Source organism: Centroberyx affinis, unplaced genomic scaffold (assembly GCF_046629955.1).
Source record: "Centroberyx affinis isolate AG114_WGS23_722 - 3 ecotype Tasmania unplaced genomic scaffold, CSIRO-AGI_Caff_v1 ptg002343l_1, whole genome shotgun sequence".
Taxonomy (NCBI): Eukaryota; Metazoa; Chordata; class Actinopteri; order Beryciformes; family Berycidae; genus Centroberyx; species Centroberyx affinis.
Window position 1 is genome coordinate 318,160 of NW_027280607.1, and position 17,226 is coordinate 335,385.

Here is a 17,226-nt window from a genome sequence, read left to right on the forward strand (position 1 = left end):
CTATTTTCTATGGTTGTAATGCATGAGTGGTGTCCCAGCTCTCCCCACCTCCAGAAACACATCTTTTTACCCACCGAGTCACCTGATAGAATAACTAATATATGGGAGTGTTCCGCTCCCCGAAAGATGGATGTTACACATTGGTGTGTTTTGAGAGCAAGTGAAAAGCGCTATATAAAAGCAATGCGTTGGCATTATATATATATATATATAATTTATTTTTTTTCATTACCACCTATACATGAACACACGAGCGAGCAGCTATGCTAAGCAACGTCTCCACGGAGATAAACGAAACACGGCCGGCTCAAAATCTACAGCGAGCTCAAACACAAGAGGAATACAACCATAGAACAGTATTTTGGTCTTTTTTTTTTGGATCAAAATAAAGGATTTAAAGTATACTTTCATATATAGCAATAAAAAATAAGTAACATCTCAATACTCCAATAATAACTCTAACATTAATATTGTGCTCATTGGGATTTCTATCTTTGTACATATATTTATAGTCATTTTTATAGCTATTTATATATATTTTTTTCCTGTATTCGAGTCCCCATGCCCTAGGAACTGTGCGCCACCTCCAGCTGTCTACAGTGCAAGACCTCACCAATATGGTTAATGAATGGAGACCTCATCACCATGGCTGATGAATGTGTGCGGAAGGCAATGCGTGGTCAATGACTAGATATTGTATGAGGCTGACAATTAGCACCACAGAAGGTCAGGAGGGGATGTGGATCCACTCCGGGAAGCACTTCAATGGAAATGTGAAGGGAACAAACTCCCATCCGGTGAAACGTTGAGCTGTAGAATGAGAAACTTGGACAGAGAGAGACAGAGGAGACCCTGTAAAGTACCGGGAAGTAGTCCTTTTTTTTTCAGACTTGGGATAGTGGTCCAGAGTAATTTGGGCATAGCGGTACAGACGTGTCCGAGCCGATTCACTAACAATCGTCCAGAGTAGTTTGGATCAGTTTACCTGTTTTAGATTCAGGGTTTCAATCCAGTTCTGACAGGTTCAGAGCGGTGGAGAGGGTAACGGTTGAAACCAGTTCTGCCTGCTTGACGAGTCCTGATTCAAAGAGGTCCAGACCGGTCTAGGGGTAGCTGGACACGGCGGCCTGTTTCTGAGCGAGGCGTCGCAGCTCCTCCCTGATCGCCTTGATGAGCGAGGCGGAGCTGTGGGCGGAGGGCGAGGCGTCCTCCGGGGGGTACTCTGGAGTCGGGGAGGTCAGGAGCAGAGGCGGGGCCGAGGGGTCCCGCAACGAGGAGCTGGGCATCTGGAAAACGGAGGAGGAGGAGAACTCGGGGAACGACAGCACCTGTAGAGAGAGAGAGAGAGAGAGGGAGAGCGGGTGAACTTGAGACCAGAACAGGAACAACTGCAAAGAAATCTCTGATGATGGACTCACGCTCTCTCTGCTGGCTCCAGGTCTGGACAGGTCCTGGTCTGAGTGCTGCTGGTTCCAGCTGGAGCCGGTGGGGCCCGACACGCTGCGGCCGACCCCAGGGTACGCACCGATCTGGCTGGACAGGCCCACCTGGGTCAAGTGGTGGAGCTGGGCGCCTGGAGTCGACACGTTCGCCATGGGAGAAATTATTGCACGCACACGCTCCGACTGATAACCTCCAACACACACACTCAAGCACATGCAGTGTTGAATACAATCTTTTGAGCCGTAACACACACAGCAACTGTACCTGTGCTGCCCCCTACTGGGCGAGGTCTGGAGGAGGAGGGAGGGTCCTCGTACTGCCCCCTGCTGGAATACACCGACTCCTGCAGCTGCTCATTGGTAGAGACGTACCCTCCTGAGCCCAGACCTTGCCTACACAGAAAATCAACAGTGGGTTCAGTTCAGTCTGCATACCTAAAGCTGGCAGAATCCCCATTAAATGCACTGACACTCACCTCTGCAACAGGCCTTGGACTGACGTGGGAGACATTCCTAACTCCGCGTATCTCTGGAGGGAGAGAGGAGAAAGACGGGGGGGAGAATGAAATCGCAGGATATATAGAAGGAAACGCGACCTTTAGCTCAAGAAGGCGAACTCACGGCAGAGAAGGGGCTGTGAGAGGGGGCCGCCGGGTAGGAGCCCCACTGCCTCCCCGGGGGCCGGGTCTGGGGGGAGGGGCTGGGCAGGGCGGGGCTCACCCCCGTCACGCCGGCGCTGCCCTGCGAGGAGGGGGACACGAGGGCGAAGGCGTCGTCCAGCAGGGAGTGCATCTGCTGCCGAGCCTCCTCGATGGAGGGCTGGGGGGGCATGTAAGGGGGCGGGGCCGGGGCGGAGTCGAACACCTCGTCGTTCGGGGAGGGGCTGCCGTGGTCCGGGGGCAGGTCAGGGTCCGACTGGGGGAGAGATGAGAGAGAGAATAAGTGTGTGTGTGTGTGTGTTAGGGTTAGACCGATATATCAGGCTGATACCAACCACTCAGTGTCATCCACCTCTGATATGACTGATACGATGCAGTTTATTATAATCATCCTGGGTTTCAATAGAGCTTTAGTGTCCCATGATGGTCTAAATGCTGTTTCAGAGGTTTTTCCAACCTGACAGTTCTGTTGACACTAAAATCTTGTAATTTCTTAGAATTTTCTGGCATGAAAATAGTCAAACTTAAAGATATTGAATATATTATTATGTTACATTATGTAATTTAGCAGACGCTTTTGTCCAAAGTGACTTACAATAAGTGCATTTTGTCAACAATAGTCAAACCAACTTTATATCACAGTCTTCATCAGCTAAGCTTCAGCTTTAATAGGAATAAGTAGCATTTGTAGAATCAGAGTTTTTACATTTTTTTGAATACTTGTGTGTGTTTACTATTTTATGTGTATGCACAGTATATGTCTCACCATGTATGCCACATTGTTGAGCCCCGGGTATTTCCTGTAGGTCGCGCTCTGATCGGTGAGCAGCCGGTCTCGGTCCGTCAGCCGGTCTGTGTCAGGCAGGCTGCCAGGTCCTGGCTGACCTCGCCGCCCCCGAGGAGAGCGCCTCCCTCTGGAAGCACACGGACACACAGCTGTTCAGAAACTTAACAAACGATGCATTGGGCGATACTGATTCAGAGCATCAATTGTTTTTCCCCCATTTTTCATGTGAGAATAAACTCTGGTGCATTTTCCTCCAGTAAGGCAGGTGGATTTCCTCCTTCTTCTTATTGGTCTGTGTGAGAACAAGTCAATCATTCCCCAGTTTAAACAGTTTATTCAGCTGTCTTTGACACAGCAGAGGGCTGTGAAAGTGCCCACATTCGCTCTTCTTTGGCAAACCGGCTCGTAGTCTAAATATACAGAACCAACTAAGACAATACACTTGTGAAGAAAAAGTGTTTTCTCTGCCCAGAAGACAAAAAACACTGAGAATTCCTGCATCTCCTCATAGGTCGGATGCGGTGCATTTCTGTGATAAAGGCAGGGCAAGTGTAATGAAATGAGCAAAATGTATCTGGTTTGCAAACAAATGCAGGTTCTTGATCTCATCCTCCGAAATCTGATCTGAACTCCAACACTCAGACATATAAAGTAGAGATGTATGAATGAAAATGTTCAGAAAAGTCTGGATTCCAAAAGTAGCAGCAGTAGTATCAGTCGCTTACTCAGACATATCGAAACCATACAATTACTCATACGATGACCTCACCTCTTCCTGGAGTCGGTGGGGGTGGGGGGCGAGGCTGCGTCGGCCTGCAGGATGCAGTCCATGTGGTCGTGGGCGGAGCTGTAGAGGCGCTGCGCCGCCCCGCCCTGCACCGGCCCGTCCCCGAACGCGTCCAGGATGTCGTCCATGGAGGGGAACTCGCACTGGCCCCGCCTCTTGGCCCGCTGCCGCAGCTTGTTCCTGTGGTGCTCGATCTCCGACTTGTGCCTCAGGGCCACCTGCGGACACACACACACACGTGAACACATGCTCAGACAAACGGATGTGAGGAAAGGCACCGAGGGGGTTATTGATTACGGCGTGCATGTGTGTATTCTCAGCTCTCTGTTGATTCTGGCATGGCGAGCATGGAGCTTCCAGCCTGTGTGTGTATGTGAGTGTGTGTACATATGGGCCTTTTATGAAAAATCAGATCTGGTCCAGTCAGTGTCATATACCTCTAATATGATGGACATGATTCCGTTTGATTGATTACATATATAATAATACTACACTGGTTGTCTATGGGAAGACCTTAACCTGAATTGATTCTAATGAGACATTTTTATCAGATTCCACACAAGTATACATGAATATGTTTCACTATTATTATCAAGAGTTTTAGTGTCGCCTGATGGCCTAAATGCTGTTTCAGACTGCTGTTTTTTCCACCCTGACAAGAATAAAATTCTGGGGGAAATACTGAATAATTCTTTTAAAATCTTTGGAATGATTTGGATTGGTTATCGGCAGCTTCGATCCATCAGCCTTAGTGTCCCATGGTCCACTCTGCCAATAATAAAAATCTGGGGGAAACATTGAATGCATCAAATTTTTGGCATGATTAAAAAATACTGAATATCAGCTATCGGCAGCTTCAATCCAAAAATATCACTATCAATATCAGCATTCAAAACCTGTATCAGTGGAACCTAGGGCTGGACCCGAATATTCGACTATTCGGATATTCGTTCGTTGGGTAGGTATTCGGTTTTCAATTTTGGGATTCGGATATTCGTTTTTTTAAATGTAATTTTATATGTAATCCGTAAGCCGGTTGCCATTGACGCTGCGAAGCGGTTTCTTTTTTTTTTTTTACTTGCAGTCAAATGTCAGTCACATTAGCTGATCGCCATGGTGGCACAGAGAAAAAAGTACGACCTGAAATTCAAGCTGTCAGCTGTCAAATTTGCTGAACAAAACTCAGGAGAAGCAGCAGCAAGACATTTCTCCGTTGATCTTTTTTTTTTTTTAAATCTTTTTTCTAAGGTAGGCTACCGGTATTTTGATATGGGGCTCTCTCTCTCTCTGCGCTTTAGGCCGTAACCGCTGTGAAACAATCAGAAAATAACGTTTTATTTCTCTGATTCACCGGCTTTCTCGTTACTACCGCTCCCTCTCTTCATTCACTTTGTAGCTCGCCGTGTATAAGCGCTGTGTTTTTGTGAGGAGGAACTGTGACTAGGTGTGAACTTTGTCAGGTGAACTGTTACCCGTGTATGGAAAGCCAAGCAGTTTGAAGGTTAACACGCTTAACCACCCCCCGTGGCCGGAGCTTCGAATATTCGCTGTTGATTACTACCGAAGCTCCGAAGCCCAAAAAATTGTATTTGGGACAGCCCTAGTGGAACCCTAGTGTGCATGTGAGTGGTTTCAGTGTGTGTGTGTGTGTGTGTGTTCTCCCACCTCTGTGTTGACTCTCTCGGTGAGCGTGGGGCTGGGCTGGGACTGCGTGTGCGGCGGCGGGCTGGGCCGCGGCTGCATGGCGATGAGCTGCACCTTGTTGGCCTGGCGCCGCGTGCCGTCCGACGAGCCGCGGGACAGGCGGTCCACGTGGTCGAAGATGGAGGACGAGGACAGCAGCTCGTCCGGGCCGCTGCCGGAGGGACCCGCTGGAAGGAGAGAGACGGGGAGAGAGGGCAGATACGGTAAGGAGTGGGGTAGTCGTGCTGCGTTCATGTCATAGGGAAAAAATGGTAGAAACGAGCTTCCTGCTAGAAAATCTGAGCTTTCAGATGGTAAAAACTACAAGAAAATACTGTTCACTCAGCTTTCAGGAGTAAATACTACTAGAAAATACTGTTCACTCAGCTTTCAGGAGTAAATACTACTAGAAAATACCCTTTACTCAGCTTTCACATGGTAAATACTACTAGAAAATACTGTTCACTAAGCTTTCAGATAGTAAATACTACTAGAAAATACTGTTCACTCAGCTTTCAAATAGTAAATACTACTAGAAAATACCCTTCACTCAGCTTTCACATGGTAAATACTACTAGAAAATACTGTTCACTCAGCTTTCAGATAGTAAATACTACTAGAAAATACTGTTCACTCAGCTTTCAGATGGTGAATACTACTAGAAAATACTGTTCACTCAGCTTTCACATGGTGAATACCACTAGAAAATACTGTTCACTCAGCTTTCAGATAATAAATACTACTAGAAAATACTGTTCACTCAGCTTTCAGATGGTAAATACTACTAGAAAATACTGTTCACTCAGCTTTCACATGGTGAATACCACTAGAAAATACTGTTCACTCAGCTTTCAGATAGTAAATACTACTAGAAAATACTGTTCACTCAGCTTTCAGATGGTAAATACTACTAGAAAATACTGTTCACTCAGCTTTCACATGGTAAATACTACTTGGGAACTCTGTTTTTGATGATGAACCCCAATTTTTCCGACTTACTGAATCCTAACATCACCAACAAGGAAATACTTGCAGTCAAGTGTCGGGAACGATGTATTAATTTCAAATAAAACCAACAAAAATACAGTTTATCATCACATAAATCATCTGGTGACCACAACTTATATAACTACTTGCTGGATTTTGGTTGGGTTTGCTGTAAAACAGGAACTCAGATGCATCACTCACTAAATGGATGTGTGTTAAGTGTGAAAAAGCCGATCAGGAACAATCAAAAGCTACAGAAAACTTCAATCATATGGCATCCTGGCGGCTTCAAGTGAGCAAGTCTACGGTTATTCCCACATGCCATGAATGCAGCGTGACATGCGAGCACTTTGACACAATACATACATATTTTAACATACATGGAGAGAAAGGTCTAAACATACCGATCTTGCTCCTCCCTGTGGTCCAGATGGCAAGAGAAGAGGAAAAAGACACAGTCAGTTGGATAAAGAACAGAAAGACAATGCATTCAGATAAACGTAAAGGCATGAGCAGAATAACAGCTTTGTTTCCCTCCTGCATCCTCCCCCAAAGAGTTCTCCATCCCGCTCTTCACTTCCAGTCATCCCTCTCTCCTCTTTTTTTCCTCTCTGTCCCTCCTGTGGCTTCTCCTCTCTCTCTCTCGCTTCCCTTCTCTTTGATGGAGCTCCTTTAATCAGCTGTTCTCCCGCTGAGCAAGCAGATCGTCATCTCTAGGGCTCTATACGCACAGACACACACCTACACACACCCGCATGCATACACACAGTCGCTGCCTCACTGCCTTACTTGCGCATACATTCTTGCACACACACACACATATGGATCAGGGTTTGACCGATGTGGGTTTTTGAAGGCAGATACCAATATTTTTTGACTGAAACTGACGGTATTATGCTGATATTCATCACTCATTCGTTAAATTTGACCATTTTCATGCCAAAAAATTACAAGTATTCAGTATTTCCCTCTTTTAAACCATGGGGCAAAGTCTCTATAGAAACCCTGGATAATAATACTACTAATAATAACAACATATTCATGCATACTTGTGTGAAATCTGATCAAAGTGTTGCATTAGAATCAATTCAGGTTAAGACAAACAGTGTAACATTAATCAAATAATAAATGTATAATCAAACAAACTGCATCATATCCATCATATTGACTGACTGATATCTGACTTTTAATTAAATATCGTCCCCAAATATCAGCAAACCGTTGTATCCGTCTAACCCTAATATGGATTACTCCCACACACTCCCACACACACACACACACACACACAAAAATACCACATGCACTCCTCACATGCCCTCTCCTCCAATTATCCTTGACATTTTCAACACGCGCATGCCCGGCAGAATGAAATCTGTCAGCACGGCAGTTGCGATGAGAGAGAGAGCGCGTCTCTTGCCGTTTTTGGGCGTCTTCCGATGCTGCTTCCCCTCGCTGGGCGTGGCCACGGGTCTGGTGCTCTCCTCCGCCGATTCTCTGCCGCTGGATTGGTCGCTGCCTAACGAGTCCCCGTCGGACGGGCTGAGCCTGGGAGAAGAGGGGGAAGTGTGTTTTTGTGTGTGTATACCAGTTATATGTCCTTATATGTGACGACACTTTCTGTAAGTGTGTGTGTGCCGCTGACCTGCCCCTGCGGCGGCTGGAGCGGACCGCCTTGGTGGAGGAGCCCTTGGACTTGGGGGTGTTTAGGTCCCCGCCGTCGGAGGGCGTGGCCTCTTTGACGGGCGCGGGGAGCGGGCCGGGCTCCTGGATGACCATGATGTCGTCTTTGCTGTGCTGACCCAGATGCAGCTTGGCAAAGTCAAAGCCCTTCACACTGGGAGCCTGCAGCTGGAGAGAGGCACGCAGTCCAACATGTTAGCTGGGTGTGTGTGTGTGTGTGTGTGTGTGTGATGAGTCAACTTGCCCTGAGCATCCACCTCTTTTTTTCATGCTTCACTGTGTGTACCTACTATATGCCTATATGTGTGACTGTATGCATGCACACCAATTTATGCGTGATCTGTATTTGCTTGCGTGTATGTGTGTGTGTGTGTGTTAGGGACGGGACTATATGTTCATCTCACAAAACAGCAATTTAAAAATGTCTTTACAAAGTGAAAATAATATAATTTGGATGGAGAGCTTGTGAAATTGTGATGGGCAAGCCGTCTCATTTGTGATTACTACAGCAGAATAAAATGGAGCTAACATCACGATACGTATTGTCACCTTTTTGTATCGCGATATATTGAATTTCGATATATCGCCCCATCCCTAGTGTGTGTGCATGCCCCCCCCCCCCCCAACCTTCTGTCTCTGCTGGATGGTGTTGATGGCGTCCGGCTGGAACTCCAGCTTCTCGGAGCCGCACAGCTTCCAGTAGAGGATGATGATGATGAAGACGGCCAGCAGGACGGGGACCACTACCCCCACGATCAGCCAGATGCTGCTGCTCTGGGTCTCGGACGGCGGCACCGACAGGGTTTCCACGGCTGGGGGGGGGGGAGACGTTTAAACTCATGACATCATTTTTTTTGTGTACATTTACCTCATGTCACCCTTTCCCCACTGAATCATAATCTGTCTCTACTCACCCTAAGTGCTTCCTAAAAATATCCCTTCTTTCTCTCTGCTTGGCTCGTTTTCTTTTTCTTTGCCTCGCATGGCTTTGCTCTTACATCATCATTCTATAGTTCCAGGATTTTTTGTAACAGCACTATAAGGCCTTGACCTCACATCTTCTGGGGTAAATGACAAAAATACAGCATTATCTTGTATTTCTCTGGTGCATATTTTTTAAAATGTATAGCTGTTTATGCGTTCTTCAGATATATAATAATGTATATACTGCTTGGTCTAAAACATTGCCAAAAGATCCTGAGAGCTAAAGCACAGACACAATGTTAAAATTACGTCTAGTGATCAGTGACATGAAAAACATGATTACGTATATCCAATCTATGATATTGATTCTGACTCTTTGGCCAGGGTATTGGTTCTATATGGAACCATAATGATGCAAAGAACCCTCTGAATTGTAAAAATAAAAAAAAAAGGTAAAAATAAATGAATAAATACAAAAATAATAAAGAAAGAGGTGAGTGTTTCTTAAAATGCTTTTGTAATACTGCTGGTTTGTTAAAATAAAAAAAGGGTTAAAAATAAAAATAAAAATAAATGAATAAAATCATAAATAAAGGACCAAGTGTGGCTTTTAAAAAGTTATTTTACTGCTGATTTGCAACATTAATGTATGCGTAAAGGGATCTTTATAGCACCAAAATGGGCTCTGCTATATTTAAAACCTAAAGAACCCTTTTCTGGTACTATATGGAACCCTTTTTGGCAAAAGTGTAGAACAGTGAATAGATAGCATAAGAAAGGTGATACTGGGATTAAATCCTATGCACATGGCTAATTGCAAAGCTTATCTGATCAGCCAAGGTCATTTATATATTTTTTTTTACTTCTGATCCAGAATAAGAAGTCAGACTCACGCTGGGCCAGTGGCCTCTGGACTCGGTGGCCCAGGACGATGGCGGCTCTCTGAAGGTCCAGGCGGTTGAGGGTGGCGGCGGTAACTTCGGCCGGGACACGCTCTCCGCCGGGACCCTCCACAAAATACAGCACCTCCAGGGGCCGCTCCGCCCCCGACAGCCTCGCTACTCGCACCACCTGGGAACAGCACACACACTCTGTCAGAACGGACGCGTGTTGTGGAGAGATTTACAATAAATCCGACATGGCATGAACCCCGCATTAGAGGACTAGACAGCAAAAACAGAAAGAGAGAGACACAGGAAGAGTGTGCATGTGAATGTGCATGTGGGTAGGTGTGTGTGTGTGTGTGTGTGTGTACCTGTAAACTGTTGTTGCCCACAGCAGTAGCTCTCTTCCAGCGCCGTTTGGTGCTTTCTCCCAGTCCCTCCTCCAGCAGCAGAGCCAGACGTCTCTCCAAACGAGCTTTGAAGCTCCGTTCTGTCACCAGCTGCTCCTGAACACCCAGTAGTACTGAAACACACACACACACACACACACACACACAAAGCTGAACCACAGACAAACTAAACAAAATTATTTTCAAGCTCATTCTTTTGGGAAGCACATTTGCAAAATATTTTTTTCCTGTTGCCCGAACTGACTTTGCTTTTATGGTTTTCCATCTTTAGGCTATTAAAGGGGCAATGAGTAGTTTTACTGGACATTAGCACAAAATGACCATTACAGGCCAACTACAGGCCACCGTAATTCAAGGGAATGAGAGGGGTGGGGGTGGGGGTGGTAGAGACTTGTGTAGGAGGAGACAAGTTCTATCAATGTTGCAATTCCTACTGGCCACTAATAGAGGACAATAGAGGCCCTAGATTAACTAATGCCCCTTTAACTATACAGCCTACAGTTTCACTAAGGGAAAGCAGTGAGGCGGTTTTACCTGTGCGAACCCATGTGGAGCGTAGATGGTGAGAGGTATTCAGCTCAGGATAGTGGAAAGCTGTGGACACACACACACACACACACACACACACACACACACACGCTTAGGTACTCACTCAAGTGCAAGAAGCTTTGGTAAAGATGAGGTGCATGTATGAATGTGTGTGTGTGTGTGTAGCTTACGCTCAGCAATCTGCAGGGCGGGAAAGCCCAGGTAGAAGCTGAACTCGACCACGCTGAGCTTCCTCAGGTGCTCGCTGACCTCTGACCCCGGCAGGTAGCCCCGCCCATCACGCACCGCGAAGGTGACGTCCACCGGAACCTTCTGCTCCCCCACCGGCCTGGCCACGCCCATGGTGATGTTGAGTAGCTGGAGAGCACACACACACAGAGTATGAGAGAATCACACTGTGTGTACGAGGGTTCGACCAATGTGGGTTTCTGAAGGCTGATGGATTGAAGCTGCTGATAACCCATAATTTGGGCAGATATTTCTTTAAATTTGACAATTTTCATGCCAAAAATGTAAAAGAATTACAATTATTCAGTGTTTCCCCCAGAATTTCATTCTTGTCAGGGTGTAAAAACATCTGAAACTGCATTTAGACCATCATGGGACACTAAAACTCTCCACTGAAACCCAGGATGATGACAACCAGTGTAGTGATGATCAATTCTATGTAATCAGTCAAACTGCATCATATCAGAGGTGGACGACACTGACTGGTATCTGTTTTTTAATAAAAGACCAAAATCGGCCCCACGTATCGGCGACCTTATTCTGTACCACTAAGACTCTACAGTAACCAAATCTTTCTCCAACTTGATCAGCTTGACCCACTCTCACCTGCACGGTGACGTTGCCCAGTTCATGCGAGCGCCGGCGCATCTCTGCGTAGGCCATGAGCAGCCCTCTCTCCACGCGCTCGCTGAAGTTACACACTCGCACGTCCACGTGGCTCGGCACAAACTGCAGCACGGAGTGGACCTGGTACCTGAGGTCGGGTATGATGTAGAGAGGGGAGACGGCGGGTACGGGGCTGGAGCTCCGTACCGGCTGGCGCAGGGCGTTGATGACGGACATGGCGGTGAAAATCAGCGGACCCGACACGACGCGGAAGGCAAAGCTGGATGGCGTTCTCAGGAACTGACAGGGAAAGCGAAGAGGGGGTCAGCGCAGGACGGTCTAAACCAGCGAGTCTCGACCATGTGCCGTTGAGAGCCATGTGTATGCGGGTTTTTCCTTCCAACCAAACGCAACAGCAGCTGACTTCATTGATTAATCACTCCTCTCTGGTTGAAGGTATTTGGGTGCATTCACACCAAGCATGTTTGGAACGGGTCAATTGAACATTGACTCCTTTTGTTCGGTTCATTTGCGCAGGTAAGAACAATTACATTCGAACTGGAGTAGCAAATAACTGCACCAAGGCGCCTGAAAATGTGAGTGTCAGTCGTCAAAACACAAGGGTTTATGGGTGTAAGGAAAACCTGGATGTAGCTACATGGCTGTCGATGGCACATGCTTGAGAACCAGTGTTCTACATAGTGTTATGTGTCCGGTGTTTGTATACCTGAAGCTCTACTGAGCGGTTGAACTCCCTCTTCAAAATGTCTCTGACCTGAGTAAAGCCGGCAGAGGAGCCTTTGGAACTGACTATAGACAACAAAAAGACAGAGATCAGCTTTCAGTCATTCTTCAGGACAGACAGTTAAAGCTGCACATGGGGACTTCCCATTTTGGTGGCGTCAAATTGGAAGTGAAAGGTACCTGTTTCTTAAACTTCAACTCCCGCAATTCTATTAAACTGCACACAGCACACTCATGTTTATCAATCTGACCGGTCTGTGATGCTTTATACCAACAGGAACCAAAGAGACAAGAGAGCCAAAAGATCTATCATTGGTGAATCCAGTGTTCTGACGGAGGGCTGCTCACTGCTGTTAAGGAGACAGTTTGTATTTTGGTCTTAAGCTTCAATTTGTCACCTCCTGTGGGTGGAGAAGTGTCCATACTGACACTAGAATTTCATTCGGGAAAATAGGGCAAATCTACAGTGTCTCAGTTAGTGGGGATGGACCACTCTTCTCTCTTGTAGCCCTACTTTGTGATTTAGACTGATAAGACGGGTGTATTTTTACATAAAAATCTTGCCTACTGCACATAGAATCAAATTGCTTGACCACTTTACAAGTCTGCTATACTGGCTGAGCTACATCAGACTCCACAGTACTTAGTAATACTGCTCAGTTGTTGTCTTACCCACTCTGACCAGGTACATCTCAGGCTTGGTGACGTTACAGAGGTACTGTCTGGAGGGGGGGGTCTGTGCCACCCTAGGCGTGGTGACCGGGGGGACTCTGGTCAGGCTGATCACCGTGATCTGGGTTGTCGTGGTGATGGCTGTAGTCGTGGTGGTAGCCTTGGTAGTGGTGGTGGTCGTGGGCCTGGCGGTGGGAGCCCTCGTTACAAGCGGCGGTTTTACCGTGATGGGGTCTCGATCCGGGGGCCTCTCGGGTCTCTCGGGACGGGCGGGTGGTCCCGGCGGAGGAGGAGGAGGGGCCCGGCTGGTGCTGTTGGAAGGGGGATGCGGAGGGCGTTTGCCTGGTGTGGGTGGGAGGTCTTTGGGCCGGGGAGCAGGAGGAGCGGAGGGCGTCCTGAAGGTGGGTCTGAGGGATGGAGCGGGTGGCCCCTCCTCACCCAGGAGAGTGGGGGAGACAGCAAGGGGCGGGGTGGGCCCCACCGAGGGTCGCTTGGGCTCCCGTCCCGGTGGAGGACCCGAGCTAGGGGACGGCGATGGAGGATGAGGGTGTGTGTGAGTATGTGTGTGAGTGTGTGTTGTGGTGGCTGTAGGAGTGATGATGGGTTTGGAGTCGGTCTTGTTGACCCTGTCCTGATCCGGGCTGGTGATTTGTCTGTCTCTCTCCCTCTGTCTCTCTCTTTCCTTCTCCCTCTCTCTCTCGCGCTCCCGGGCCAGGAGGTTGGTGTAGTACTCCAGGCTGTTCATGTCCGGCAGCAGCAGCTCGGTGGGCTCCAGAGGCAGCATGTCCTCCAGGTCGTAGTCCTCCTCGTCCCAGGTGGGGAACACGTCCGGCTGGGCGGGGTGGGTGTGCAGGCCCGCCCTGAACGGGACGGTCGGGGTGGAGGAGGAGGGAGCGAGGAGGAGGCGCGAGGAGAGAGGGAGGGTGGGGCGGGAGGGGAAGGACGTGTCGTAGGAGACCCAGTCGCTGGCGTCGTCGTAGGGGTGGCTGGGCAGCGGCGTGGCCAGGGCCAGCTCCTCTCCGTCGGGCACCATGAAGGACAGAGTCTCCAGGTAGTCTCCGGAGCCCCAGGCCTCCTCCAGGGAGGGGCCGTGCTCCCAGGGCGGAGGGGGCGTGAGGGTGGGCTGGCTGTGAGGGGGGAGGGGAGGGGGGTGGCTGGGGGACAGAAGGTCCGGGGGTCTCAGGAGGAGGTGGATGCCCTGAGCGCCTGAGTCCGAGTCCTCGGCCGACCCTGCGCCGTTGCTACCCTGGTAACCGCTTTCTTTGGGCAGGCTGGCACCCGGGTGTCTGGAGGGGGAGGATGACGATGAGGACGATGGCGGTGCTGATGAAGAGGATGCCCGATGCGATGGAGGCTGTGCTGTCCTGTTGAAGTCCAGCACACCTGCGGGGAGAGAGCGAGGAGAAAAGAGACACTTAACAACACCCAGAACTCTGTGTGTACTGGCATGTGAAATGAGACAGACAGAGTGAGAGAGAGAAATACATAATACATATGTAGTTTGCGTGTCCCTGCCTGTGCACATGATCTTGTGTGTCTGGTTAAAATGCATGTAAGAAGCGGCAGGCTCAGCTGACTCCCTGCTGGTTAGTGACAGACTATTTAAGGCAACAACCAACAGTGTTGAGAGCCCAGCAGCAGTTACCACCAACACACACACACACATACGTCTAAGCCAAAGTCACAATGACAGACAAAAAGCAAAAGCTATTATCACTTGGTTTCCTGGATGTGAGGACATTTTGACGAGAAAAATATCGATTAATGACTGTTAAAGTTGCACTAGGCAAGATTTTTTTATGTAAAAATACACCTGTCTTATCAGCCTAAATCACTAGTTGAGCCATCCCCACTAGTTGAGACGCTGTAGATTCTCCCTCTTTGCCCAAATTAAACTCTGGCGTCGGCACGGACATTGGCGGAAAATCTTCTCCACACCAGCCACTAAGAAGACATTTAGTTTGCTGATGTCATCTTACAGGATTTCTGGGTATTGAAGTCTCACAATTCAAACAGTTACCTCTTGCTGCCATTTGGGGTCGCCAACATGCAAAATTGCCTAGTGCAGCTTTAAATAAGAAACAGGATAAATATAATCCCTTAGCTCTGATTAATTTGTTAATGAATATTATAATTTTAGTGGTTCGACCAGATTGCGCACACATAGTATTAATTATCTGGAGCCTAAACCAAAACCTCTTTCTCCCTGTTCTGTCTTTCTTTTTTACTCTGTTGAAAAACCCTTCTCTTCTTCCTCCCCTGCATTCTTTTTAAACCAATTTGTCATCTCTAACTCACACACCCCCCCTCCCCCCAACACACACACACACACACACACACAAATTTGTCCCATGGGTTTTTTGTTTTTTTTTCTCTCGATGAGGTGCAAAGGCTTCTGAAACAGCATTTAGACCACGTCACACTGAAACTCTCCATTGAAATTCAATACAAATGAAACTCTTTGAGGCAGTTCCTGCGGCGTGGGAAACACTAATACACACACACGCACACACACACACACACAGCGATCTGAATCACGGCAACCCAGCATCCTCCTCCACCTAGCCTTGACTGAGACCCTTTCATCTTGTGCCGGGTGCGTTGCCGTGGTGACGCTGTGCTTTGCGGCAGCATCACGTGCCGGATGGCGACGGGCTCATTGGTATGCTGGAGACGACGCTCTCAGCTCAGAGGCACTCTAGCCAACAGCATACAAGATCTACACACACACACACACACACACACACAACACATACACACATTCATTACAGTGACATATAGTCGCCTAAGTGGGAGAGGGAGAGATAGGGAGGGAGGGAGCAGTATAGAGGATGGTGAGGAGAAAACCGAATTAGAGAAGAACGATAGATAAAGCGAGGAGAGATCAGACTGGAGATTGGGTTTCTAAGAATAGCATCCCATAGCACCATTCAGTCGATCCATGTTGCTTTGATGCCAATGATCTAATCACCTAAAGATGCATCACTTTAAGCCCTCCGCAATCTAATATCAAGTGTGATTTGGAGCGTGTGCGCTTGTCTTCTGATGTCTTGAGTGTGAGATCTCGTTCCGGGACTAAATGATGTGTCTGTGGGAATGCGCGAGTTTCCTCCCCGTACCTTTATAGGTCGTACGGGGGATGACTGTGCCTGCGTCCTGGCCTGATGACAGTACTGACTCACTGAGATGGAGGGCTGGAGACAGTGGGAGGAGTGAGAAAACACAGACTGGAATAGAAAATAACAGAGTGGGACGGGGGGGGGGGGGGGACAAATGGAAGGATGCGAACGGTGTGATGATGTATGTGATGACAGGGAAGCCAGGAATAATAATCATAACTAGGTGATACTTTATTGATCCGGGTAGGGAAATTCACTTTTCACTTCCTCCCCTCCGACAGGGAGGTCAGAGGTCGGGGGCAAGCAATGTTTGTTCCCAACGGTGTGAAGCGGGTCGCAACGCTCAGGGTGATTCTGCATTTTCATTGGGTACGTACAAAGGCCTGGATCATTAGAGGTAAATGTATCTACCCATCCACCTGTTTCTAGTCATGTCTCCTCCTTGTCTTCGCATTGGAAGACACTGGGATCATTTCACAAAACGTCAGGAAACCAAGCTGCTGGTGGGGATACAGTGTCTTGTTCAAGGGCACTTCAGTGAGGTGGATACTTGCTGACCATGGGGGCTTGAACCCAGGTCCTTGGCTTGCAGAGCCAGTTTAGAAAGGTTTTCTATAGCACCGTAAAGGTAGAACCATTTGAGCATGGTGTTATAAAGAAACCTTAAAAAATGAATAAAATGTTCCACATCAGAAGTATTAAAAGCACTTTTTTAAGAAGGGGTTCTTTACTCTGATTTTAACAGAGGTCATTTGAGTCATTTTGGTTCTTTATAGAACTGGATTTGCTTGGTCATTGCCCTCCATATTTGATAAAAACTACAGGATCAAATTTGGACTCACTCTTGTTATAAAGGGAAGTCCAGTTTCCACACCTTGCCATACCCTGTTGATGGTTGGGTTAGACTGATATTTAGATTTGCTGATATCGGGTCTATATTGGCCTTTTATTGTCCACCATATAGAGGTTCAATCTCTGATAACCAATGGCAGTCTGTAAAAACCTCAATAAAACCTGCCTTAAGGAGCTTCTAAACCACCAGACAGAATTAATGAAAATAGTCAA

At 47.7% G+C, this 17,226-nt stretch overlaps 1 protein-coding gene across 1 annotated transcript; it reads right to left on the minus strand.

Annotated features, from left to right (window-relative positions):
- Nucleotides 1-1,103: 1,103 nt before the first annotated feature.
- LOC139655871 (UPF0606 protein KIAA1549) lies at nt 1,104-16,807 on the minus strand. The gene is made up of 20 exons (XM_071533261.1): nt 16,720-16,807; nt 16,162-16,236; nt 13,043-14,425; nt 12,354-12,436; nt 11,627-11,926; nt 10,963-11,149; nt 10,778-10,837; nt 10,205-10,356; nt 9,843-10,020; nt 8,653-8,837; nt 7,988-8,193; nt 7,756-7,890; nt 5,341-5,551; nt 3,658-3,893; nt 2,868-3,015; nt 2,064-2,357; nt 1,919-1,971; nt 1,708-1,835; nt 1,419-1,573; nt 1,104-1,328 (listed from the first exon to the last, which is right to left on the minus strand). Exons 1-20 carry the CDS (start codon nt 16,805-16,807, stop codon nt 1,104-1,106), a joined length of 4,482 nt encoding a protein of 1,493 aa, XP_071389362.1.
- Nucleotides 16,808-17,226: the final 419 nt, after the last annotated feature.